Source organism: Hibiscus syriacus, unplaced genomic scaffold (genome assembly GCF_006381635.1).
Source record: "Hibiscus syriacus cultivar Baekdansim isolate YM2019G1 unplaced genomic scaffold, ASM638163v2 tig00110467_pilon, whole genome shotgun sequence".
NCBI lineage: Eukaryota > Viridiplantae > Streptophyta > Magnoliopsida > Malvales > Malvaceae > Hibiscus > Hibiscus syriacus.
This window is the reverse complement of record NW_024062749.1, coordinates 7,404-34,439: the sequence shown is the minus strand read 5'-3', so window position 1 is coordinate 34,439 and position 27,036 is coordinate 7,404. Positions and strand designations below refer to the sequence as shown.

Here is a 27,036-nt window from a genome sequence, read left to right as displayed (position 1 = left end):
GACTAGTTTTATTTAAAAATAATAAAGGAAATACCGATACCCATAAAAGGATTATCGATACTCCCTGTACTGGGCAGCTTTATTTTGCACGAAATTCCATCCCCAACGGCTAGAAACGACCACAAACTCTCCGACATATAAATCCAAGTTCAAGATACTTGAAAATGGGTTAGAACACCTATCCAAGCAATCAAATACAAGAGAATAGCTTTTCACTCTTTATTTTTATTCTCTTGTAAATATTTGTGTTTTTGTGAGCTTTAATTTGTAAACACCTTCCTTTTTAGAGGTTTATTTGTTTACATCTTTTTCCTTTTGTAAAGGGGTCTTGGTTCTAGCTAAACATTTGAAAAGCTAGGGAGTTTGTAAAGGTTGTCTCTTTATCCTTGAAAAAGAAAGAACAAATTAGTGGATTTGTTGGAAAATCCTAAGTGAGGAGCTTAGGTAGTGGATGTAGGCTTAGTTGAGAAGTCGAACCACTATAAATCATTGTGCAAAAGAGTTTATCTTTTCTTTCTCCTTACTCCCTAAACACAATTTGTCAATTCACCTCTCTTGGCTCATTTTCAGTTGCCAATTTGAGCTTCGTAAATCCTAACATAAATATGTGTATCAAATAATAATTTTCAAATGGTTAAATGATTTAGATTTTTTTCATTTAAATTATAGATTATTTAATTTTTTAATCTAATTAATTTTGTTCGGAAAAATATTAAATTACAATAAAGATTTATAATAATAATCATAAATTAAGCACACAATTAAGATAATTTTTTAAAATCATTGAAACAAAAACTAACAACTTTATGTCACATAACTACGAAAGGGAATCAAGTTATCGAAATACTATCGATAAACTGTAAATCAAACTCGAGCAACGTAAAAAGCTATCTACGAACACAAGTCGGTTTTTCAAATTTAATCCCAGAGTCCAAAGCAGAGAAGATCATCAAAATATCAGATAAACGCCATCTTGATCAGTCATGGGATGTCAAATCAATCCTTAGAAAAAAATAACTGAAAAACGGTCAAACAAACGAATGACATGCCAAAAGGCAGAAGAAGATGTGCCATAAAAACATATGAAAATATGTCATATAAGCAGGCTTATTGTAAACGGACAATGAAGAATACCGGCAGTTAACAACAAACATTAAAGTTGGTACTGTTGTCGATCAACAAAACGGAAAAAAGAAAAGGGATAAACAACACACCAATGGAAAGAAAAACTAGGTTTTTATAAAAAGTTGTTTAAATAATCTATATATTCTTTTAATCTAATTAAATTTTCATATTTTATAAATATTATTTTATTAAATTACTTTTTTTAAATATTTATTTTATATATACCACTTAAATTACCCATAAATGATAGATTAATATATTTAACCTTGAACCTTAAAATCTGAAAAACTAAACCTTAAATAAGACATTTAATAGTAAAATAACCAGAATTGATCATATGATTTTCCAAAATCATATTCCCTAAACAATAAGCCTGATTAAATGTTAAATAATAATTGCATGAAACAAAAGATTTCAATGGTTAAAAGATTTGTTATTATCCCTTGAAGTCATTGATTCAACCATCGCGTATGCAGAGATATGAGTCTCTCTTATCAAAGGGTATATTCACCCTACATTTACAGAAAAAACGTTAAATAATAGTTAATAGTGATTATAATTTTGTTTATATTTTATGTATTCATATAAACACTCTTTTATTTGTTTATTTTTAAATTTTTAGAATTCTAAAAGTAGAGGGGCTAATTCTTAAAAATATAAACCCTCATTAATTTCATATCTAACTTGTATACACGTCTGTAGAGCTGACTTTTTATATAATTTTGTAACTGTAATGTTAAAATATATCACTAAAATACACATTTGCTGGAGATCCTAGCTACGAAAGATTCCAAGAGGACGAGTATAAATACGGCCGAACTTGTTTCACAAATGGCATTGCCGGATTCAACTAGAATTACTACATCTACAAGATGAGAAACCAGGGTTTCATTTTGCTTTGCATGGTGGTTTCCGGAGTTGTCGGGAGCTGCCATGGAAGTGGCCTTAAGAAGAATTTTTACAGGCATAAATGTCATGATGCGGAGATAATAATCAAGAATACTACTGAGCAATATGTTGCCAACGATCCCATGTTGCCTGCAAAGTTCCTGAGAATGCATTTTCATGACTGTTTTGTTAGGGTAAGGCGTTCTGTAATGTTTATTGTACATTGCAAATTGTTAAATTAAATCATAAATGCTCGCGTACGTTTACATGTTAATCGGGGGGGAAATCAGGGTTGCGATGGTTCGGTCCTGTTGAACTCGACGGCTAACAACACTGCCGAGAAAGAAGCGATTCCAAACCAAACGGTGTCTGCCTGTCTGGGTTCGAAGTCATCGACGGTATAAAAGCGAAAGTTGAGAAGAAATGTCCGAACGTAGTATCTTGTGCTGATATTCTGCCCTTGACTGCTAGGGATGCAGTTTCTTACAAAGTAAGTTAAATCAAAACCATGTTTATTTTGATTAAATGAAAGCATTCAACAATTTAATTACTTGCAGTTCGGAAAACCATAGTGGGAAGTTTATACCGGTAGAAGAGACGGTAAGTGTCGCGAAGTTCCGAGGCGCTGGTTAAACTTCCTTCTCCTTTCTCCAACTATACCATCCTCCAACAAAGTTTTGCTAAACAAGGCCTCAATGACCAGACTTAGTGGCCTTATCAGGTACAAATAATTCGAAAATATAACGGAAAGTTTATCATTCACCGTAGATTAACGATGTACGGAGTGCTAACAGAACGTTGAACGCATGCGCTCATACGATTGGAGTAGGTCACTGCAATACCTTCAGAAACAGGCTATACAACTTTACTGGAAGTGGAGATCAAGATCCTTCGTTGAATGCAACTTATGCAGCTTTCTTGAAGTCTCAATGCCGAAGCCTTAGTGACAACACGACCGTCGTGCCGATGGTTCCCGGTAGTGCGCTGAAATTCGATAATAACTATTACTTCACGGTTAAGCAACACAAAGGCCTGTTTCAGTCTGATGCCGCACTCTTGACGAACAACGTTTCGAGCCACATCGTCCACAAGTTGCTTGACGAGGAGAAATTCTTCAAGGAGTTTGCAAAGTCAATGAAGAAGATGGAAGCCGTTGGAGTTCTCACAGGGAATGCTGGAGAAATTAGGAAGAAGTGTTTCGTTGTTAATTAATTTCTGGGGGAAAAAACTCTGAACGGACCGACTCTGTATTCTTTATTTCATCGTAATACTGTGTTGTTATTGTTATTAGACAAGAGAAGATCTGGTTACTCATAGAGCAACCATTACTGTTTGATTTCATATGCTCCGTGTAGTCATATTTTAGTCTGTCCGGTCGTTTTTAATAAATAAATATTTTGATTTAATCTTTATAATTTAAAATCTGTTTGATTTGATATTTATTTTCATGGAGAAATGGTGTTTAGGGATTGGCCAGAAATGAACGTAAAATTTTGTTAGAGAATGAACTCATAAAATTTTAAGAGAATATTATTTTACAAAATTCTATGAACGAAAATAAATTTTTAATAAAAATATAAACAAATATTTAAATTATATTGAATTTTGAAAATTTTAGGGAGCTAATTCACCCGTTCCATTCCCCCTGAGCCATCCCTGGACGTGACAAGATGGCAAAGGCATTGAGCGAGACGAGGAATGGTGAGGGGCTACAATGGGTTTTCCTTGAGGTTTCAGGGGTGTTTAGAATAATATCTTTGGGGTTTTAAAATAAAGGTTAGCGTTTAGACAAAATTTCAATTGTAATTTAATATTTGTTCAACTTTTAGTTTTAGTCATATGTGTATGTGTTTATATAGTGTGTGATTTGTTATTAACATGTTTTTTTAGTCCGATGGGATTAAGTATCTTTTAACTTAAATTTAATCTCAATTTATTTTTATTATATAAAAATGGTTTAATACAAAAATAAGTGTCTAAATCATACTTTGAAAAACGTTTTAGTGTATAAAGAATTTTTCGTTAAAAATAAGTGTTTAAGTTTTCTCTATTATCATTTTAAGTGTATGTCCGTTAATCGAGTTAAAAATATCCGTTAAGTGACACGTGTAACGTTTTGGAAATTTTGAGAATTTTTATTTAAAATAAAAATTTATATTTAAAAAATAACCTTAAAATTTTTCAAATCCTAAAAAGCTCTCCATAACTTTTAAAATTTTAATTTTAATCTCTTTGCCAACGTCTGCCACCACCAACGCCGTTAATTGGCCGAACACCCAACGATGTGTGACCGACCAATCACCATAACCAAAACTCTCATACTTTCGCATCCAATTGAACACCAAAAAATAGTGTAAATGAAAGCTATCATTTTTAGGGTTTTGAATGAATTTATAAATATAGGGGATTTAGTGTTTGTTGGTTGCGAAAGTATGGGGATTTTCGTCGTGGGTGGTTGACCAGTCACACGCCGTTGGATTTTCGACCGATTTATAGTGTTGGTGGTGGCCGGCTGTGGCAAATGAATTAAAATTAATGTTTTAAAAGTTTTGGGTTTTTTTAAGATTTGAAAAAAATTGGTTTTGTTTAAATATATTTTTTAAATAAAATTTTTTAAAATTACCAGGATATAACACATGTCATTTAACGGGAGTTTTTAACAACGGTTAACACTCGGACATCTAAAATTGTAACGGAGAAAACGTTAGACACTTATTTTTAACGAAAAATTCTTTAGACACTAAAACGTTTTTCGAGACATAATTTTTGTATTTATTTTTGTATTAAGCCTACAAAAATTTGATCTAAACTTAGTTATTTTTAAAAAATATATATATATAATTTTATAAGATTAAATTGAATCAAAAGAGAAGCATCTAGGTCTAATATACGTCCCTAAATACGACGCTAAAAAACATAAAAGATCACTAAATCTGTACAGACTTACTAACAGCTTTATTGATTTTGGTAGGCCTCTAGCCTTAAGCTTTGGTTACATTTAATTTCTTGGACCTAATGCGTTTCCAAGTTTAATGGTGGACTTATTATATACAAGTCACGGAAATGACGGGTCAATTCTTAATTATATTTTGAGTAGATTATGAAGTTTCATTGTTTCTCGCATATATTAATTTAGTAAAAAAAATCATTTTTTATATTTAAACTTCAAATAGAAAAAACAATTTATTTAATATTTAAGTTTATAAACACAGCACACACCTCAATAATCTAGGTAATAAAGAAATTCTTATTCTTTGAACTCCTAAGTTCAGCACAAAAAATACGAGGTACGGTCATCCTTTCACCGTAATAATGTATTATTTTTTTTTAGGAAAAACATTCATTCATTAATCTAAATTTAAAGCATCCAGTACAACCACATTGGAGATACATTCAGGGTGTTCGTAAACGAATCACGTTGGAGAGGTACACGACAAAGCCCATTTTGCATGCTCATGGGCAGCTCGGTTTACAGTACGAGGAACATATTTAACACTGAAGCTCTCTTCACTCCTTAGAATAGATCGAGCATGCTGGAGATGGTAGCCCGCAACAGATAAGTCCAGATTGGGGGAGAGGAGTTTGTTGACCACCGCTAAGGAGTCACTCTCCACGTCGACAGCAGACCATCCGTTCTCATGAGCCATTTCAATGCCAGAACACAGCGCAATTGCTTCCACGATAAGCTTGGTTATGTCCGTTCTATGTGGTCGTTTTTAATAAATAAATAATTTTGATTTAATCTTTGTAATTAAAAGTCTCTTCCATTTAATCATTGTTTTGGCGGAGAATCTAGTTAGCAAGTTGAGTTGATTTCCAATTACATTTTAGCACACCTACTTAACATAACATTTTAGTTTTAGATTCAAAGCTGGCATGACTCAGCTACCCACACAAATGACAAAATATTTGGAATTTCATGGGAACATAAAGACACCCCATAAAGAAATAAAAGCTAGTGAATTGGGGGGAAGATACGTGAATGCGGGGAAATGACAGTGTGTCGAACGTACTTGTTGGAATTGTTAGGATCAGGAACCCATTTGATCTCGCTCAAATTGGGAGTTTCAACAAATTCCATGGTGAACTCTCCCAGTTTCTCTATCTTGCCTCTCTTGCCTGCTCGCAACACCAAATTGTTCTTGTTGTAGGAGAAAATGCCGTTCTCCATTCTAATAATGTCACCTGCCTCAAATGCATCACACTCCTCACCCCAGAGTTGCAAGTGAACTGATGCTGTCTTGTCCGCCACAAGCGCCAAGCACATCTTATTTTGAGCATCCCACGTTGTCTTGCCTTTCTCTAATAATATGAATTGAGTGTTTATATTGTTTTGAGCTGCCGGCACAATCGCTTCCAGAGGTACCATCCTGTAATTATACAAGTAACCCAAATCCATAAAAAAGAAAAAGAGAACAAAGAGAACAAAGTAAATACAGATGTAAGTCATTTAGCCATTTTTTCAATCACCTGGTGCGCGTTTTTTTTTTAACTCTGCTTCCAACTCTACCGATCTTAATCCTAATTTGAACTCGGACTCCAATTCTCAACGCTTTCCCGTTAGAAAATCTAAAGCCTTTATCTTCGGATTACCGAAACCACAGAAATCTTGCTTTATTGAAGCGAAGAACAGGAAGCAAGCTAAGCCTGGAAATACTGTATTGTTTCCTAAACGTCCCGGTTCTGTTAAATCGGATCCGCCAGTTGTTGAACCGTCTTCGCCTAAGGTTTCTTGTATGGGAAGAGTGAGATCGAGGTGAGACCGGAGTCGCTCACTCAAAAAGAAGTGCCAAAACCCGGACGACGTCGTAGCAGTTAAAGAGAAAAGAAGAAGAAAGAGAAGCGGTTGGTTTCCAAGTTGTGTGCTATTTTTGGGTCAAACGGCAGAGTACGTGAACCACACATTATTGAAGTGGAGCCTTCGCCGCCTAGGAACAGCGACATTAGGTCTCGTTTGCCGCCGGATGATGATTGATGGTGAATCAATATCGATGGAGCCTGAAATTACGGAGACGGAACCGGTAATTGAGCCGGTCTGTCTAGGTGGAATGAAGCACTTCGCGTGTGGTAGAAGATCTGACCCGTTGATCTAAACCGTGTAGGATAAGGTTTTGTTAGTGGTGGGCCATAAGGTCGCACTAAGTTTTGTTTGGTGCTGACGTGCATGATGATCAACGCTTTGGGGAGGTAAACAGATTTTCTTTTCTTTTTTTCACAAGAGTTTGTAGATAAAGAGTGTTTTGAAGTGCAGAGTTTGTAAATTTTTAGTTTAATAAAAACTTTAAAAACAACATGAGAAATTTCATTTAACCATGAATTTAGGAAAGTCATCATTGAACATAGTGAGAGTTTTTTGTATGATTAATTATGCATGAAGCAGTTTGTTCATATCTCTACTCTGATTAAACAAATTATATGATTGAATTGAGTGCTAACTGAACGCTGAACGCAGGCGCTCATACGATTGGAGTAGGTCACTGCAATACCTTCAGCAACAGGCTATACAACTTTACTGGAAGAGGAGATCAAGATCCTTCGTTGAATGCAACTTAATGCAGCTTTCTTGAAGTCTCAATGCCGAAGCCTTAGTGACAACACGACCGTCGTGCCGATGGATCCCGGTAGTGCCGAAGCCTTAATGACAAAATATTTGGAATTTCATGGGAACATAAAGACACCCCATAAAGAAATAAAAGCTAGTGAATTGGGGGGAAGATACGTGAATGCGGGGAAATGGCAGTGTGTCGAACGTACTTGTTGGAATTGTTAGAATCAGAAACCCATTTGATCTCGCTCAAATTGGGAGTTTCAACAAATTCCATGGTGAACTCTCCCAGTTTCTCTATCCTCCCTCTCTTGCCTGCTCGCAACACCAAATTGTTCTTGTTGTAGGAGAAAATGCTGTTCTCCATTCTAATAATGCCACCTGCCTCGAATGCATCACACTCCTCACCCCAAAGTTGCAAGTGAATTGTTGTTGTCTTGTCCGCCACAAGTGCCAAGCACATTGATAACTCCGTAAAAATGTCACATTTTAGGACATTTTCACTTAAGTTATTGAATGTCTAAGAGCTCATTTAGAACCATATAGATGCATTTAGAAGCATTTAGTTGTATGTGGTGGAATTCGGTTTGCCGCGGCATTTTAATTCGTCATCAGTACTGCCTTATGGGGAAGGTGTTTGTCTAATGATGTGCTGGAATTGAGAGCAAGGAAAGGAGAAAGGGAAATGCCGTGACATAAGGAGACTGCTGAGCATAATTAAAATGCCGAGTTGGGTTGGCATTTCAAAAGCGAGCAAAGTGTTAGAAGATATTTTTGAAGCCAGTTGTCTCCCATTTTCACCAAGAGCGAGAAATCCACCTAGATTAGCACTGCAAATGCCATGCTGCACCATGCCGCCCATGCTGCACCATGCTGCCCTGCTGCAGATGTCAGGTGCTCAGCCAACCACCCAGTATGAGCCATTTTCAGATGCCCATGCTGGACCACTGCCCAATCCTCACGAGAATCAAGCAAAGTTGGGGTATCCTAGGAATTTCAACACCAATTCCTAGGGTTTTTCTCTCCTTATACATAGAGGATGAAGCCAAAATGAAAAAGATTTTTAGTTCCACACTGATTTGAGTTTAAAAAGTTAGAGTGAGAAGGTCTCAACTCTCTCAGTCAATCCGTCTTGCCGTGGCATTTCTCCTTGACTAGCAGAAGGGAGTGGCGTTCTGAGCATTCAAGAGGAGCCAGTCCGATGGGAGCAGTTCTTGGTGACCGAGAGGAGCATTGAGCAGTGCACGTCGAAGGCTTTATCTATTCTCCTTAGTTATTTGCTTTCATATTTTGTTATTGGGCTGTAAAGAACGAATGGAACTTGTCTTGAACTTGTTTATTTCGAGCCCCATGAACTAATCATATTTGGTGGGAGTTCACTTGAATGTTTAAGTTTTTATTTTAATGAATGGTTACTTTGTTATGCGTTATTCTGTTTTGTTTATAAGACGTAAAGCCTTAAGGTTGTAGGAGCTACGAGAGTAGCCTTTCCTTAGGAGGTTCATTGGGTTCGAGAGAATACCTTGGAAAAATATCTTTAGTCTTCGAGAGAAACTAGGGATGAACTACATAAACAACGGGTTCTAGGTAGTAACTAGGCTTAATCTACCTTAGAGATAAGGATATGATTTTATTCGACTAAAAAGAGTTGAGCATAACCGATAGGTTAGATGTTAATGTTGCCGCAAAAAGGTATTGCCGATACATATCTTGTTATCTGAACCAATAGGATCACTGCAAGGGTTTACGCCAATCGGACTTACCAAGGCATCTTTAATCTGTTGAGTCCCTTACTAGAGATAGCATAGGGCACTTCAGTAGACTCTGTCGGGCAAGGTAAACATAAAGGAAATACCATTCAGAGAAATAGACTTAGGTTTTCTAGTGACTCCCATCGCTCATTCCCATAACTGCTTGTCGTGTGAGAAAGTTAAAGTCCTATATATTAAATCTAGTATTTGCATTTTTATTTTGCCTTAGCATTTACATTTGTTTGCTTGCATTACATTTTAATTTACTACGACATATCCATTTGCTACCACATTACTATCATTCCATTTTCACACCAGTCATTCTATTTTACCACAACATTATCATTTGTATATACTATCACTAACTTTACTTAGGTGACAAAGTAAAGTGCATTGAGAAATCTATTTGATTTTCCCAATTTCCTGTGGAGACGATACTCTACTTATCACTTTATTACTTGTTCAATTATATATACTTGCACACATATCCGCACCCATTTTATAGTACCCAAGAGCGGACACACATCTTATTTTGACCATCCCACGTTGTCTTGCCTTTCTCTGATAATATGAATTGAGTGTTTATATTGTTTTGAGCTGCCGGCACAATTGCTTCCAGAGGTACCATTCTGCAATCATACAAGTAACCCAAATCCATAAATAATAATAAAAAAAAGAACAAAGTAAATACAGATGCAAGTCATTTAGCCTTTTTTACAAACTCCTGGTGCGCTTTTTTTACCTCTCTTCGTGGGATTTCCTAAACCGATCAGCTGGAGGAATAGGCAAAACTGAATGATAATTCCTCCTGTCAGATTATTGTAGCCAACATCGTGTGACAATTTACTCTGTTCAGCGGCCTCCCAAACCTACCGCTCCACGAATAATTCAAACAGCTTTCAAACCAATCTCATGAATAATTTACTCGGTTCAGCGGCCGACTTCAAACCCTTCCCTGTCCACACCTGAATATGTTTCTTCTTTACCCTAAATTCGTTCTTTTATTTATTTAGGGACCATTTAATTTGACATTTATTATTATTTAACAAAATCTCAATCCCACACTTACATCTCGAGTGAAAATTAAATAAAATTTATAAGTAAAGTATATATAAAAAATTATTGAGTTAAATTAAAAAAAATTTATTAATAAACTTTTAAATATTAGAAAATTATTACAAACAATATATTGTAATCACTTCAGCTTATTCAAAAAAATATCTTGTAATATTTTGGTAAGTTTAATAATAATTTAATAAATTATAATAATATTTCTATAATTATTTTGAAAGTTTGTTATCAAAGATATCATTTTAATATAGTTCAATAATCTCTTGCGTATCTTATTTAATTTTTTTTTAGATTTTTTATAAATCAATATTTTATTTCTAAAAATAGATAAATTAATATAGGGAAGGAATATATTTTTTAAATACAAATTTACTTTTCTTATATATGTATTTTTTATATAATTAATATTATTACAAATAACGTTGAATAAACTATTGCAAAACAAGAACAAAGAAAAACAAGAACACAGAAAATTATATAAAAAAATCACAAATAAATGAGAAAATTTTACTATAATTCGACGATAAATTTTACGATAGTACTGTAAACCATATAATATTGAAATCTTTGGCATATATGTTTATATTTGCACGAACACAGTAACCCTAGATGGATAAGACTATACTATATCGTGAGATCCTATCCCACACTTTTGACCAAATCGATTTTGAAGTCTTTACATCCATTACAGATCTCCTTTTTTTTTTCTCTTAGTGTATTTCTTCATCAAATATATTACATTACAAAATTTTCAAACCGGATGGAGCAGAACTGAGACACAAACTCTAAAGAATATGTTATTTTAAGTTTAACTAATATTATCTATTGAGAAGTTAACAGTTTGATCTGATTGTACTGACGAACTTTATCCATCTCAAGATCAACCAATGGAGAGGTTTTAGCAGCTGGTATTGGTAAAAGTAAAACTCAAATGGTCGATGCCATCAGATTGGAAAACAAAATTGCCTTCATTGATTAAGTCTTATCTTGTACAGCTCATTGTTGTTATAATAATTTAAAAATCATAAATTTAAATGTATTTAAACACATAATATTTTTCGATGACGTATAATCCGCGTGTGATTTATAATGATAACAAGGGAAATGGAAAAGCCAACTCCATCACATGGCCAGGCCTTAATGATTTGGGATCAAAGCATTGGCCGGAAAGGCTGAAAAGGCAAAAGCTTGAACCTCCAATCCAAAATAGCATATCTACTCTATAAACATAACTCTAATCTCCCCAACTTTCAGTCATGGGATAACTTATATTTTGAAAAATAAAGTTTAAATTAGTATGTGATTAAAGTACCTAATAATACATCTCTTTCAAGATATTACTCTATATGCATAAATTTAAAGGAAGATATATGGACGTGGGTGTGCATGTGCCACATTTACAAGATTGGCAAGTTATTTTAAGCCACACTAAAGTCAATGTGAGGTTCTAAGTTGCTATCAACCAACCCGTTATCTTCATGACTAATATATAAAAAAAACCCACAATACTCCACAAGACAAAATTTATTATATATTACATGATAATAATATTATACATATGTAAACTGTTAAAAAATGATAATAAAATTTAATCAAAGTGTTTTATTGATTTAATTTCTTAATTCGAGGGTTTAATTGAAATAATTTCTTAATTTAAGAGTTTACTAATATAGGGACTAAATTGAATCATTCCTACAATAGAGAGATACGATAGAACTTTTACCCTTAATCTACCCACCATGAAGAAACAGAGTTAAAAACTTTGACGACAAACATAACAAGTTCAAAGTTCAACATGTTCCAATCATCAACAACCCCAAATTTCATAACCCCGAAAACTAAAATCAAACTATTGACATAAATTTGCAGGCAAACTCCTTCTCTGAACGAATTTCAGCAGCGGCTAAACACTTTCAGGAATCTCCAACAGAACTAAAAGAAGGTAACCTTTACTCGTCTCTTGTCCACTTTCCAACTCTCTTAGTTAATGATTTTTTCGACAGTTTGCGTTTCTAATCTTTCACTTAGTAATCAGCTGTCTTCCTTGCTGTTATATTGGGTTTACTTTTTATTTGACGATCGAATCTTTGTTTTGTAAGTCTTACGTTCTGTGCAAACAGTTTGACTTTGTGGTTGATATAACATATTCTGGGTAACTGAAGAAGAAAGTCTACGTTTTGGCTTGTTTTAGGATCTGGGTTTAGCGTTCAAGCTTATCAATATATTTATGGTGGTAGACTGAGATTATATGTGATTTTTAAGCTAATTAAAAAACTAATTGTTTTCATTGTTTTGAGTTCTTAAAACTTTGATATACCCAATTTCTATCTGTTTCTTTGTTTTTGTTTTTTTTTTCAGGTTTGACCTGTTAGGAACCCAAAAACTGTTATTTGGCTCGAAGGGTTATCAGATGTGTATGCATTATTCATTAGAAAATATTGGCATTGATTTTATATTAAAAGCATGTTTGTTTCAGCCACTGGGGTTGCCGTTGATGAAATGGGGTACGCCATGAGTAGGCTGGATATAGAATCCGAGTTGTTCGATGGTGGTAATGCCATCAATGAAGCTGGTAGCAGTAATAGGTCCAACAGATCATTGCATAAAGTCGATGATGAGATTGCGCAGCTTACAAACCTCAGATCAGGACCTCCTGATCAGCTTCGTCGACTCGTGCCTGGAAAGCAGCAATTACCCGTTTCACCAGTGAGGATGTTGGCAGGTCGAGAAGGAAACTATTCGGGAAGAGGAAGATTCTCATCCAGAGATCGTTGTCACATGCTTAGCAGGTATTTGCCTGTAAATGGCCCTTGGCTTGTGGACCAAACGACCAGCCGGGCCTATGTTCTCAATTTTCAGCCGATGGTTCTCTGTTTGTTGCTGGGTTTCAGGTATTTCTTCCTTTCCTTATATTTGATTTAATTTAATTTGATTGGACTATAGGTTTGATTTAATTTGATTGCAAATGTTTGGTTTCAGGGAAGCAATATTAGAATATACGACGTAGATAGAGGCTGGAAAGTTCAGAAGAACATTCTTGCTAAGAGTTTACGCTGGACAGTTACTGACACATCCCTTTCTCCAGATCAGCGCCATGTTGTGAGTTCGTATTAGAAATGGTTAATTTCAATTGAGTTTCTTTTACTCATTATTTTCAGCAAAATTTCTGATGTTAAGGGAATATAGTGCCGGAATAAACTCCCCCTTCTAATTTTAACATGTTTAAGTGTATTCCTTCCCGTGAACTAGAACATTTCGAAAACTATTATAGTTGACATTTCTTCTGCAGGGAACATTGTGGCTAAGATAGTGCATTTCAAGCTCCAAATCAATAAAAAGCATCTCAGTTTGCATTGTCGTTTTCTTGAACTTTTTAGTATTCTACTAGCACTTCAGCTTTTGTTACAAACAATGGTTTTCCATGGTAAGTGGTAGCGGATAGTTTTTGAATGCCAACCAAATTAGTGTATCTTATAGGATGTCGTGGTCTTACTCTCTATGGGAAATGAAAAAAAACTATCAGATGAAACTTTAGTCTCTGATGTCCCGATCCTTGTTTTGTGTTCTAAAAAGGAATAAATATAGGATCTTATTGAATGAAGTTGCGCAGAAGAAGGCAAGAAGCATCCACTGCCTACACAGAGTTTGTAGTCCACGTAATTGATTTGTCTGCACATCTGTACATGCATCTGTGCCTGCTTTGATTCGGTTATCTGTTGGTTTCACGTTCAAGTTTTCTTGTAATGGATTTATTACCTATAACTAGGGTGATAATCTGTGTTACCCTGGCTTCTCGGTTTGTTTCTTTGGTTACCTAATGTCAACCTACAATTCTAAAAAGCACAAATAATGGGGAAGATTAAAAATGCCAAGGAATAAAGATGGAAAAAGACTCTTAAATTGAAAAGCAACCATCATTGTTTGAGCAAATCATTTTTGTAATGATTTATAAGATACGAAATTAAGGCTTTAACGTGGACTAGTTTCTTTCCAACTCTAAATACAGAATGAATGTTTTAATACTTGTTGATTTTTTACAGTCAAAATTGTTTGCATCTGGTAAGTGAAAGGCTTGTTCTAAATGGCCTCAAATGTTTTATTGTTTTTGCAGATATCCTAATCAAATTTATATTCCTTTATTTCAGGTTTATACCAGCATGTCACCTATAGTTCATATTGTTAATGTCGGGTCTGCCACCACAGAATCCCTTGCAAATGTCACGGTAAAATGCTTTCCTTTGTAATCGTTTGAAATTAGGATGGCTATTAGTTAGTGGTTTCACATAAAAGACTCGTGTCGATTCATGACTAATACGAACACATACACACATGCACACATATATAGAAGGTGAACAACATGAAATTTTCTGATTGTGGGTGTCTAGTATATTCATCTAAGCATTATTTTTCCCAACAATTTTTTTGGTCACACTTTTGGACTTGTAATGTTTTTCAGGAGATCCATGAAGGATTGGACTTTGTTTCTCATGACTATAGAGGGTATTCTTTCGGATTATTCTCTGTGAAATTTTCAACCGACGGACGAGAACTTGTAGCTGGAAGCAGTGACAACTCAATATATGTTTATGATCTCGAATCAAACAAGCTTTCCCTTCGAATTGTGGCACACACTGTGGGTTCACTGCTTGTGTATTCTCAACATGATAAGCTTGTCGTTTTATAATTATTTTATCATTGGTATTGTTGATTTATCCCAATCATCATTTTATCCCTATCAAATGTGTGACTTAATAATAAAATGTGTGGAAGTTGAACATTTGGCTTCCTCGAGAATAATATTTAACGGAGAACGGATACTTGTTTTCTCGTATTATTATTTTTCTCTTGTATTGGTTGCCCCTGCCGACTTGTGGTTGTATCTAAGTTAGCTCTTGCCTTAGACGTCTGTCATTTAAGCTCCCAAATGTTGCATGAGCTAGAAAATACTTTATTTTCAGGGGACCTAAAGTTGATTCCTATTTCATCTTGCAGGCTGATGTTAACACAGTAACTTTTGCCGACGAAAGTGGTAATTTGATATATTCTGGGAGTGACGATAATCTCTGCAAGGTAAATTCAAGAAAGCCTGAGCACGGTACTGTAAGCTTGGGATGTAGATATGCCGTATTTTCGCTTTTGATTAAGTAAAGGATGATATTATTTTGATTTTGTTAGGTGTGGGATAGACGTTGCTTCATTGCAAAAGATAAGCCTGCAGGAGTCTTGATGGGACATCTAGAAGGTATTACATTTATCGACAGTCGTGGAGATGGTCGTTATTTCATATCAAATGGTAAAGATCAGACTATAAAGCTTTGGGATATCAGAAAAATGTCCTCCAATACCTCCTGGTATGCCTTTCTTCGGTTTCCCAAGCGCATACTTTAGATTTTCTCTGCATGCATATGTCATGTGTGTATGCTATTTAACACAACTTTATTTATTTATCGATTTGAATTTCGGCGATAGTTTGAAGCTATAGCTAAAAAACATTTTATATGTTATTGCAGCAACTTAGGGTTTAGGAATTACGAATGGGATTACAGATGGATGGACTACCCACCACAGGCCAGAGATTTGAAACACCCGTGTGACCAATCTGTGGCTACTTATAAGGGTCACTCGGTCTTGCGTACTCTTATTCGCTGTTATTTTTCCCCCGAACACAGGTGAGTGCTCTTATTTTCTGTTTGCTTCATATATTAGCAAATTAGCAAGATATTTTCCTTCATCTCTGTGTTAAAGTATTTATTAACATGTCATTGATTTCTCGAATGTTTTGTTGCAGCACGGGCCAAAAGTACATTTACACCGGATCTCATGATTCCCGGGTTTATATTTATGATGTAGTAAGTAACCAAAATTGATATTCATTTCTGTATATTACTGTGATGCTCTTTATTGGATTCAATTTGTTACCGAGTTTTGCACTTATCGACTATAGTTGCAATGTTCGTTAAAGATGTCTGTTGCCATCTGATAAAGATGCCATCAGCGAGTGATTATGCTGACAAAATGAATGTATATTATACGTCAGCATAATGTACTAAGCCATTGCATGAAAACTAAATACGGGCGGGGAGTGCTATACAATGAAATTCTGTTTTCTTGAGGGTAATAACACGGTTCTATCTTATTACAGGTAACAGGAGCCCAAGTTGCAGTACTGAAGCACCATACATCACCAGTAAGAGACTGTAGTTGGCACCCGAGCTACCCTATGTTGGTCAGCTCTTCTTGGGACGGGGACATGGTTAAGTGGGAATTTCCTGGTAAAGAAGCACTGGTCTCTACGAACAAGAAGAGAGTCCGGAGGCAATATTACTATTGAAGACAATCCGTAACATCTGTAAGCTATAATCATACGACATACACAATATTTTAATTAGTATTGAATAAGGTGTAATTGTTTAACGAAAACTCTAGCCGTACATAAATAAACAATACAACTCTCCGTGTAAGTTTGTTCATGTGTCTCATTACAACATAGATTCGACCGGAGTAAACTGCAGCGACGATGACAGGTTTGTGTTTTCTAGAATTGTGGTCGACTACACCGATGAGTTCGAGTAAAAAGACAGAAGGAAAGCATAAGATGGAACCGTAATGAAATGCTAGCTGTTTCGGTTTGTTGGTTCATGGTGTAATGCTGTATGCCTCTCAATTTCTTAAGGGTGCCCTTAGGAAACAAACAATGGGGGTGGGGCTTACATTCCATGCATGCAAACTTCTGCAGAGAAACGGCTAAATCTCAGTGCTTCACCCACTAATGTCAATTCCTTCCAGCTTCTAGGCCCATTTAAGTTTGGCTCATTCACATATACTTCACTTCCATCATTATCCTACAACTTTCGATCTAAATCAGAAATGATGAATTGTCATCTAATCTGTCGATGTCTTCATGTTCAACTCCAATAGCTCTTTACTTAAATCAAAAAGTGTGAATCGTCATTGAACACCTTCAAATTTTCGATTAAGTTATTTGGAAAGATGGCCTACCAATCCATCAAAAGAATTTGGAGTTGCTTTTTCCCAAGATTTTCAGGGTTAAGTAGCTGACAGAATCAAAGACTTTACACAACATAAAGAAGCCACAATTGTATAAAAAAAACACCCATGGAAAAAAGTTGATACCCCATATCTTCTTTCTTTACTATTATGTGCTATCTAATCAGCGTATGAGAAACGCATGAAAACCTAAACCTTGGACGGTGGATTAAGCCATGCATTGGGGAATTCCTCAATACATGTTGATGGGGCACATGTCGTTTTAACTTTTAATTCCTTGGAAAACAATGCCTCGTCATTCTCTATTAGTATATTAATATTAAGTTATTTAGGTCATTTTCAGTCCTCATCTCTACTCTATTGTATCTCTATCTATACTCTAGAGATGAAACAACAATTCATCTCCAGCGCTATCTCTATGTTACCACTAACTCTGCCTTATTCACAATATTTAACTATTATAATATTAATTTTACGGATAAAAAATCAGAAAAAATATAAAAAAATACGAAAAATTACAAAAAAAATAGTATGATTATTTATCTAATTTTAATATATTTTTATATATCTTATAATTTAATATATTTTAAGTTAAAAAAAAACCTAAATTTAGCATGAGCTACAGTACCGCGCTACATCTAGCGTGGTACTGTAGCAATACTCTACTGTAGCGATGGAAGTGGCACAAGGTTGGAGAGCTTTCTCATCTCTACTTTGGAGAAAATCTCTAATGCAGCGCAGCGTTGGAGATGCCCTTAGGGGTTTCAATGTAACCAAATTAGTTCATTAAATTCAATTTTAAATATATAACTTCTTGGATATAAGCTAAAGTCAGCCCCACACTCTCCAATGGAATAAGACATACTATGTACTTTGAATAAAGTAATACCCACTATGCATACAATACAAATTATAAAATCCAACGTACTATTATAAATATGTATTAGACCGAATTGTAAGAAATTTGATATATTTTAAATAAAATTTTAAAATTTTATGTGTTTAAAAATTATCCCTTATTTTTTTATGAGATCGAAACACGAAAATCAATAGGGACCCTAAAATGATGAGGGAACATGTAAGACATAAGAGCCCCTACTTGGCGTATTTACTTAACTGACATCTTTTATCTGTAATATTTTTTTTAACATTCGTTGACTAATATTTTTCGAAGTAGCACCCTTTTGCTGACGTGGAGCAAAGGCGCATCCCCAGGGACGCGCTTTCACGGGATTCTGATGACTCGGATGCCACGTGTGGAAGGCGCATTCCTAGGGACGCTCCTTCCATTTGGGTTCTGCTGAGTTATATACCACGTTGGTATTTCTTTTAATAATAAAGATTTTATTTTTATTATTATTATAAATAATTAATATGTTATGTAAAGTGTTTTTTTATTATCGATCTATTAATTTTATCAGTTAATTATTTAAATGTTATCAATCTAGTCATTTGTTATCAATATTTAAAGAAAATATTGATGCATAAGTTAATAAAATTAGTATAATTACACATTTAATCTTCAATAATTACATATTTTATCAATTTAGTTTTACTTTTAATTTGTTGGAGAATTTGAGTTATATAAGAGAGGAGAAGATGATTTTGGTATGAAGAATGAGGGAGGGTTGAGGGGGTTTATATAAGGAAGGAGGAGGGGTAGTTGGGGAAAAACGGATGGAGGCATTTATGACATTTAATGGAAGGCGCGTCCCCGGGGATGCGCCTTCCACACGTGGCATCCAAGTCATTAGAATCCCGAGAAAGCTCGTCCCCGGGGATGCGCTTTTACGCCACGTCAGCCAAATGATACTACTTCGAGAAATATTGGTCAACGGATGTTAAAAAAAAATATTACAGACAAAAGGTGTCAGTTAAGTAAATGCGCCCCCTACTTAATCAAAAGAGATATTTGTACTTAACAATTGCACCCCCCAACATCATAATTATTATTAGGTGACAAAGAATATGAGTGCCACTATTATGGGTAGTTTAACATTGTTTTTAACAATTTAGATTGAAAAATGAGTGTTTTGAAAGAAAGAAAATTTAAAAAATTTCAATTGTTATAGTGTATATATATAGCTAAATTGATGAACAACATCAGCCCTCACAATCCATGCTCAAATTTTCAGATTTTTGCATTGTCATTGTCTATGAACTCTTTCTCATCTCTTTCTTGGGTAAATAAATGTGATGGTCCACCATCTACTTAATACCATACTATAATATTTTTACAGTGTATTTCCATGCCTTTTTTATTTTTAAGATTATTATGCACATGAAACCATATCTAAGAGGCAAAGTTACAAGACTTTTAGGTATCGTTTGTCCCAAATCACATAGGAAAGAATTGAAAGGAAAACGACAAGACTTAGTAGTGGTATGCAGTTTATCAAAAAAAAAAATACATTACGAGTGTACGTGAATTATGTTAGATTCGATTCATTTTTTTATATTTAAGCTTGAATGTAGTCAAAATAATAATAAGTATGTATACATAAATTTAAATAAAATTTTAATTAATAACATGAAGGCAGGTGTAGTCCTTTAACTAGGATAAATAAATAGGTTAAATTTTGAGTTTTAGATGCTAATATTTGCTGCTATACTCCATGTGCCTAGAAACTGTAATATTATTATAAATGTTAACCAAGCCTAATTAATCTTATTTTGTTTTGTTGGTTCTCACTATGAAGAGGACAAATGCATAAGTAACCTATTAGGACCACTTCTATTCCAAGATTAATAATAGCTAAGTTTGTTGGAGTAAAGACTTGAATTTTAGTGTGTTTTAAAATAAACTTTTAGAGCCTAATATTATCTATTTGGATTACTGTTTTTAGGTAAATGCATGGTGAATGAAATACTTGGAGTTGTGAAAAGTAGAGCTGCAAATACAAGTTCATTGGTGTTGCTAGGCTGGCCCCAACTCCCAATGCCAATGCCAATGATGATATGTATTCCATCTATGTTTTGGGCATGATTGTTGTGTTTTCTTTTTCGCCAAGCTCGTGCAAATGGAAAGCTGCTACAACTCATGAACCGTTCGTTTTAGTTATACCTTTTTTTCTACCCCACCTCCCACACATGAAAGACAACATAATACAGATGCATATATATAAATTCATATTTATCTTGATTGGTATTAATATTAACATAATAAAAAGAAAATTTTAATGACTTTAATGTTTTTTATTTGTAATAAAATTTATCAAAATTTCGAGTTGAAATTCTAGTTTTAAATTGTAATGTATTAACAACAATAAACTCTCTTTATTTCAACATTTACCCACAAAATCACCCCCGTAAATAAAAATAATTGTATGCTAATAATCCCATTTTTCCAGAAGTTCCCTCGGCAAGATCGTTGGAATTACCAATCTTATCCTTTCCGTTTGTTGCACTGGGAAGAAGGCCTAGTCTTCTCTTTACCCGCCTTCAATGGGCAAGCCGTCTGAACGGGCGGCACCATGCAATTATACTGTAAACATATCGAACTCCTCAGAGGAATCTCCGCCGTCGGATTAATCTCAATTCCGGTCAAATAGTTATGTTGCAGATAAAGTATCCGTATGCTGGCCGATAATAACCGGTCCACAAAGCTGGCTGGGACCTTACCAGTGAACTGGTTATTGTTCAAGTAAAGATTTTGTACGGTCGAGAACATCGGTGATATGTGACCCGACAATATGTTGTGGCTGAGATCGACGGTCGGTATCGTTACTTGATAGGCGGGTTGGACTGGACCGGAGAACAAGTTCCGTTCCAGCTGAAGGTTCGTGATTGTAAATGAGAACAAACGGCCCGGGATGGGACCTGTGAATCGGTTCAAGCTTAAGTCTAGGTAATTTAATTTGTTGAGCCGGGATAGAAGCTTGTCTACCGGTCCGGTCAGCTGGTTCCAGGAGAGTGAGAGGGACTGGAGGGAAGCAGGGAGGGAGTTCGGAGTTAGCGAACCGGAGAGGGCATTGTGTTTGAGGTCCAGTCGGGTTAGGACGTGGGAACAAAACGGTGGGATTGTACCGGAGAGATGGTTGTGGCAAAGAATAACGTTGGTGAGCTCCGGCAATGTTTCGATGGAGCGAGGGATTCCTCCGGTGAGCTGATTGTAGCTGAGATCAAGAGTTTTAAGGCTCCTCAGTTGTCCCAGAGTCGCCGGAATATTCCCGGAGATGAAGTTCCTGCTGATCGCAAGAAAACGCAGTCCCTTCAATTGCGAGATTGACACCGGCAACGACCCATAGATCCGACCTGGAACAATGGATAACTCGACGAGAGCAGATAGTTTCCCAATGGCCGAATCTATCCTCCCGGTTAAACCCGGCGAACCAGCCCGAGGATCACCGAGATTAAGAGCCACTACTCTATCGGACTCACAGTAAACGCCGGCGAAGTTACAAGGATCGGAAGTAAAATCCCAGGAAGCCAAAAAATTAGATCCGGGTAAGTCATGGAGAGACTTTCTAATGGACTGTAAAGCCAAGAAATCAACTGGGTCTAAAATCGCAAACCCAAGAATCCACATTGAAACAGAGCAACCAATAACAGAGCATAAGAACCCACATGCATTCTTCCTTGTTTAGCCATTGAAACGATGAATCAAAGAAGACCCGAGTTTCCCAGTGAAGCAGCGATGCTGGGGAATGGGCATTGAAGTAGGGTGTTATAAAAGAACAAAAAGGTAAGGCTTTTGAGTTGGCAAATGAAGCTTTTTCGTGAGAGAAGACTACCGGTTTCTCGTGGGGATACAAACGTGAAAGCCTTTAATGGAGAAACTATCAGCATCACACATTATATTTATATAATGAAGAAAACAAAGACTGGCTTGAAGAAGAAGCAATGGTGGATGATATTGAGCTTTTTGATAATGGCTTCTTAGAGAAGATGCATAGAGCAGCGTTGACGGCGGACTTTCTAGTTTTAACACTGAATGAAACCGGAAATGTTTTTTATTATTATTATTAGTTTTTTTTTGTTATGAACGGAATATTGTTAATGTTTGGTTTTATTGCTTTATTAGCTGGATTTGTGGGGTAGACGGTTGTCCAAACCTACATGGAAGGCAGAGGGTTAGTTCCAGGAGACAGGTCAGCAAGTAGGGGCGGTGGGTGATAGAGGCAGGGATCACGCGACTGGACACAGGGTGGCAATGTTCAGCTAGGATATGACACGTCATCAATAAAATTCATAAATTTTCATCTAATTGATCAAACCTAACGCAAGGCTGTTTGAGAATGAAGCTAAATAGAGTAAAAAATACTCTTCAAATTATACTACGAGGTAATCTCACACTTTTAGAATAAATTTTTAAAGCATTATATTTTGCGTAATTGATGAAAATGTTTAACCATTGGCGTTATATTATAGGAGTATTGATTTTAAAATTTTATTTTTTATCTTTAAGAGAATTTTAAAAATATTTCGAGACATTATGACTTTTAAAATTATAAATACAATTTACATTATCTAAAAAAGTTATAAAAACATTCACTCGAACCACAAATGTAGACTTGATAATGGTTTTTGTTGGTCCCCAAGGAATGTAGCAATGGAGGTGCGTGCAGAGAAATGGAATGCACCAAAAGTAACAACAAAGAAACCCAGCAACACCAATCATCATGTGCGTTCCATTTTTCATCATGGAGTTATAAAGTAGATAGTAAAAGGATTTTCGAGTTCGAGTATCTCACGTTTCATGTTTTAAAGAAAATGATAAATTGATCATGAGAATGCATTAATCTCATATTATAAACTCGAGGAAACATTAACCGCACCAGACCTTGTATAATATAGTAAACCCTTTTTCATATACCCCCACATCCTTTAGGTTAACGCAACCATTTAATGATGTCACGAGGTCTACACACAACATGAAGACAGGGTTTAAACTCTCGGTCACGTTCGACAATAGCTGCGATCGGAGAAAGTGGTAACGGATATTAAGATTTGAATCCTACACATAACAATCATCTCTTGAAGGTTGTTATAAAACCGACCGAACTGAATTCCGACCAGTAACATCTTCTAGCGTTTGATCAAAGTAACATGAAATGCTCAAACGTTGAACGACAGAGAAAACTTATATATAAGCTTACGCAGCACAAAGCTTGAAAAATGTGTATTCGCGACATTATTCTTACCTCATATGGGTTTTAGACACGAATCCATGTAAAATTATTTGATAATTTAACATCGACTTCATAAAGAAAAGGTATCGGCAACATCGGCCATTCGTTCTTTCTTTGTTTCACCACGAGGATGATAAAAATGTTATTTATTTCGCTACCGGAATCGATCCACCAGCTGCAAGGATCTGTTGCTCAAGCTGAAAGATGGAAACAGGATGGCTCCAGTTAAAACTACAGTTAGGGGGGAGAAACAGACGAACTTGATATGAAACAAACGAGCACCTACGCTCATTTTCCCGGTGAAATATACGCATTAAGAAAATGAAAATCGATTAATAGATTATCAATGCAGTGCAGGGAGAAACTAGATTGCATTACCCTGAATAAGGTTGAAGCTTATTCTTCAGTAGGGAGTATTCATGAGTGACTTGTTGCAGGCATCTCAAACACCTGTTGCAGGCATCCCGCAAGATGCATAAAAGGAGTCATCTTTATCACACATTACAGAGTGAAATGCGTGAACAACAAGCAAGAACAACCAGAAATGAAGGGGGGGAAAAGACTTGTTGAACTTGATTTTAATCCATTAAACAATCATAAAGAACTTAACAATCTATGATGGAAGTGAACATGTTTAAGTATCTCAAAGCAGCATACATGCCAGAGTACGACCGTAACAGATATATCGAGAAATCTCGAGTCGAGAACTCACCCTTCACGGTTTTGGGCCTCACAAAAGCTTCGAAAGGCGATGCATGCATTCTTAACTCTAATTGCACCTATGCTATTACCACAGAGACAGAAACACATAAGAACTTTTGGCACAGACATCAGCAAATACAAATCCAACTCTCCACATGAAGCAGTGAAAAACAATTTGATTTTCCCAGGCATCCAGATTGAATATTCACAATTGAAAAAAAACAAAATCAATATGAAAAGTCAAAAGGAGATGTGTATAATACCTGGAACTACTACCCTTAAGCTGATGAACACTAGCATCTACTTGCTTGAAATCAACACCTTGTGTTTGCTCACTGAAGTAAAAACCATGAAAATTAGATCCCAGAAAAGAAACACTTAGAATAGGAAGGAAGGAGACGAAGTAAGACAAACTCACAGTGCTCTGGCCATATTGTTAAGAAGCTTCTCAGAATCTTCAAAGAAAAGAGAGACAACCTCGACGACAAACTCTGGGCTGTTTTCATCTTGCAGCTTTTGGAGTTCAGTAAATTGACCATCCACAAATCCCTGAACAAATGATGGGACAATAAGTAAGAACAAAAACCCAAACTTTTCATTTTTGTTTTTTACCAGGGAAAACAAATCTGATAAGACCCCACTGGATTTGGCATTTCCCCTTAAAACAAATAATTTCGCAGAAATATTTCCACCCCATCCGAGATTCTGTTGAAAACATCAAATCTTTTGGTAAAAATCTAAAAACGAATCAAAAGAACATAAAAGAAAGAAATTGTACCTCACGATGCAGCGATGTGGAATGGTCAATGAACTGTCTCTGCAACTGATTGACAATATCCATGGTGACTTTCCTGTTTCTTCGAAAGAAGGAAGGAGCTTTGTTTAATAACTTGAATTAGGCCAAAGAACAACAGAGGAAGCTGAAATTGACGCTCCACCATGGCTTATGAAATCAAAATATATAGCAGTTATTGAGGAGATTAAGGAAAGTCAGAATTAATTGACTTACCAAAAAAAAATTCTTTACTGTTTTTATACTGTAACGTTAACAAAATTTATCTGTAACAATAAACAAGAACAACGGGTGGATTGATTCCTCTCTCAGTGCTTCGCTCTTTGTTTTAAACTAACCCCACTCTCCCAGACAAAGACCTTTGTTTACTAAAATCTAGACAGTCATATTTCTTTACATAAACAAAAGGTATTCTATCATTAATCTTTATATTATATTAAATTTTATGTAAGTTATAAATTTAGTTTATGTTCTTCAATTCTATTCATCTTGCGTCCATGTAATTTATTCATGGTTAATTTTTTTATTAATCTGGATAAATACAATGTAGTATGTTCAAATACAATTTATACAAATTAAGATAAATTACAGCGACACTCATCTAATTTTTAAGACACTTGTACTTTGATCTCAAATATTTTTTTCTTAATTTTAATCACTATTATTAAGAAATATTTACATTTGGTCATTATATTGTTAATTAATATTATAATTTATAATATATAAATATATTTATAATTAATTCTAAAGTTAGTTTACCTTCAAAATTATTTTATCAACAATATAAAAAAATTCTAATTTGATATACTGGGTATGTGTTGACGTCGGACTCTTATTAAGAGGATCTTCTAAACTAATATCAATGTATTGATTTAGACTTAATTGATTTAACAATTATGTGACTGAAATTAAAATATTATTCGACGACTGTAAATAAAAAGATATATATATATTTATATAAATGATCAAACTCCCTAAAAATGGGTGACCAAATAGTTTATCTATTTATTAAAAATAATATTATATTTTAAAATATTAAGGAAGAAATGAATGTATCTTTTTTTCTACCTTTGCTTTTAATATATACTAGATGATCACTCCAGCAAAATATTCTAAAAGCGTTTAAAATTATTTATTAATAGTAACTAGCATGACTTATAAAATCCTTTTTATTCACATTCATCGTATAGAAGGGGAAATGCTTTGAAAGAATAAAGAAGAGGCAACTTACAAGCTTTTTTTTTTTTTAAAAAAAAGAAGAGAGTATTTTCTTTAAAAAAAAATTATATAAAAAATTGAAACACATTTTATATATTTTCATATTTTCAATTAAATTTAATATCTATCGTAATTTCTATACTATAATAAAGTTTTCACTTCGACAATTTTTATTTTCTCGAAATTTAAACCCTAAATTACATTAAAACTTTTGAACACGTCTTAAATCCTGTCAGAAAAGATGATCAATTGTCTTCCATTGCATAGGCAGAACAAAGAGTGGAGGATTTATGGATACGAAGTTATTTCATTTGATTTTTTTTTTCCATCAGACAAACAATATTGTTATACAGATTGGGGTAACAAACTTCACATAATGTTTTGTAGTCAAACAAACTCGATATGATAATGACAAGGAACCCGAACCCGAACCTAGTGCCAGAACGAGTTTTCATTCGAGTTAAACTGTCTCCTATGTCCAATACTCCGTTTTTTAGGTGGTGCCAGCTAAAAGAATGTACAAAAGAGAGGAGAGAAAGATGATGCATGCATGCTCTTACATCGCTTTAAGCATTCATAGCAAACAATACAATCACCACCGGTGCCCACCCACCCCTTATTTACAGTGCAATGCATTTTGAATCGAAAAACATACCTTCGCCTAAGCTTTTCAAAGCGACGAATCCGGTTCAACCTGCCAAAAGAAACCCGACCATGTAAAAGCCATGTGAATTTAGTTCCAGAAAAATGACATGATTATCAATTAATTCAGCCGAGTTTGTTTGGGGAATGCAACACCACAAT

The 27,036-nt window shown here is 35.0% G+C and overlaps 3 protein-coding genes and 2 pseudogenes across 3 annotated transcripts; 2 read left to right on the top strand and 3 right to left on the bottom strand.

The window, feature by feature from the left end:
- The first annotated feature begins 1,997 nt into the window (after positions 1–1,997).
- LOC120127260 lies at positions 1,998–3,225 on the top strand (annotated as a pseudogene).
- Positions 3,226–5,923: 2,698 nt separating this feature from the next.
- On the bottom strand, positions 5,924–7,039 carry LOC120127261 (SOSS complex subunit B homolog). The gene is made up of 2 exons (XM_039145211.1): positions 6,484–7,039; positions 5,924–6,383 (listed from the first exon to the last, which is right to left on the bottom strand). Exon 2 carries the CDS (start codon positions 6,380–6,382, stop codon positions 5,969–5,971), a length of 414 nt encoding a protein of 137 aa, XP_039001142.1. The 5' UTR covers position 6,383; positions 6,484–7,039; the 3' UTR covers positions 5,924–5,968.
- A 5,137-nt stretch (positions 7,040–12,176) lies between these two features.
- On the top strand, positions 12,177–17,205 carry LOC120127478 (annotated as a pseudogene).
- A 3,524-nt stretch (positions 17,206–20,729) lies between these two features.
- Positions 20,730–22,358, bottom strand: LOC120127475 (probably inactive leucine-rich repeat receptor-like protein kinase IMK2). The gene has a single exon (XM_039145390.1). It carries the CDS (start codon positions 21,914–21,916, stop codon positions 20,774–20,776), a length of 1,143 nt encoding a protein of 380 aa, XP_039001321.1. The 5' UTR covers positions 21,917–22,358; the 3' UTR covers positions 20,730–20,773.
- A 1,869-nt stretch (positions 22,359–24,227) lies between these two features.
- Positions 24,228–25,110, bottom strand: LOC120127476 (histidine-containing phosphotransfer protein 5-like). Its single transcript, XM_039145391.1, has 4 exons — positions 25,000–25,110; positions 24,640–24,770; positions 24,485–24,556; positions 24,228–24,303 (listed from the first exon to the last, which is right to left on the bottom strand). Exons 1-4 carry the CDS (start codon positions 25,060–25,062, stop codon positions 24,228–24,230), a joined length of 342 nt encoding a protein of 113 aa, XP_039001322.1. The 5' UTR covers positions 25,063–25,110.
- Between the last annotated feature and the right edge of the window lie 1,926 nt (positions 25,111–27,036).

What these genes read in the sequence shown, in the direction of transcription:
- LOC120127261 (XM_039145211.1), bottom strand. Translation starts at nt 6,382, where the DNA reads ATGGTACCTCTGGAAGCGATTGTGCCGGCAGCTCAAAACAATATAAAC.
- LOC120127476 (XM_039145391.1), bottom strand. Translation starts at nt 25,062, where the DNA reads ATGGATATTGTCAATCAGTTGCAGAGACAGTTCATTGACCATTCCACA. An exon ending in CCACATCGCTGCATCGTGAG is followed by an intron (nt 24,771 to 24,999) that starts GTACAATTTCTT and finishes TCATTTGTTCAG; the next exon opens with GGATTTGTGGATGGTCAATT. An exon ending in AACAATATGGCCAGAGCACT is followed by an intron (nt 24,557 to 24,639) that starts GTGAGTTTGTCT and finishes TTTTTACTTCAG; the next exon opens with TGAGCAAACACAAGGTGTTG.
- LOC120127475 (XM_039145390.1), bottom strand. Translation starts at nt 21,916, where the DNA reads ATGTGGATTCTTGGGTTTGCGATTTTAGACCCAGTTGATTTCTTGGCT.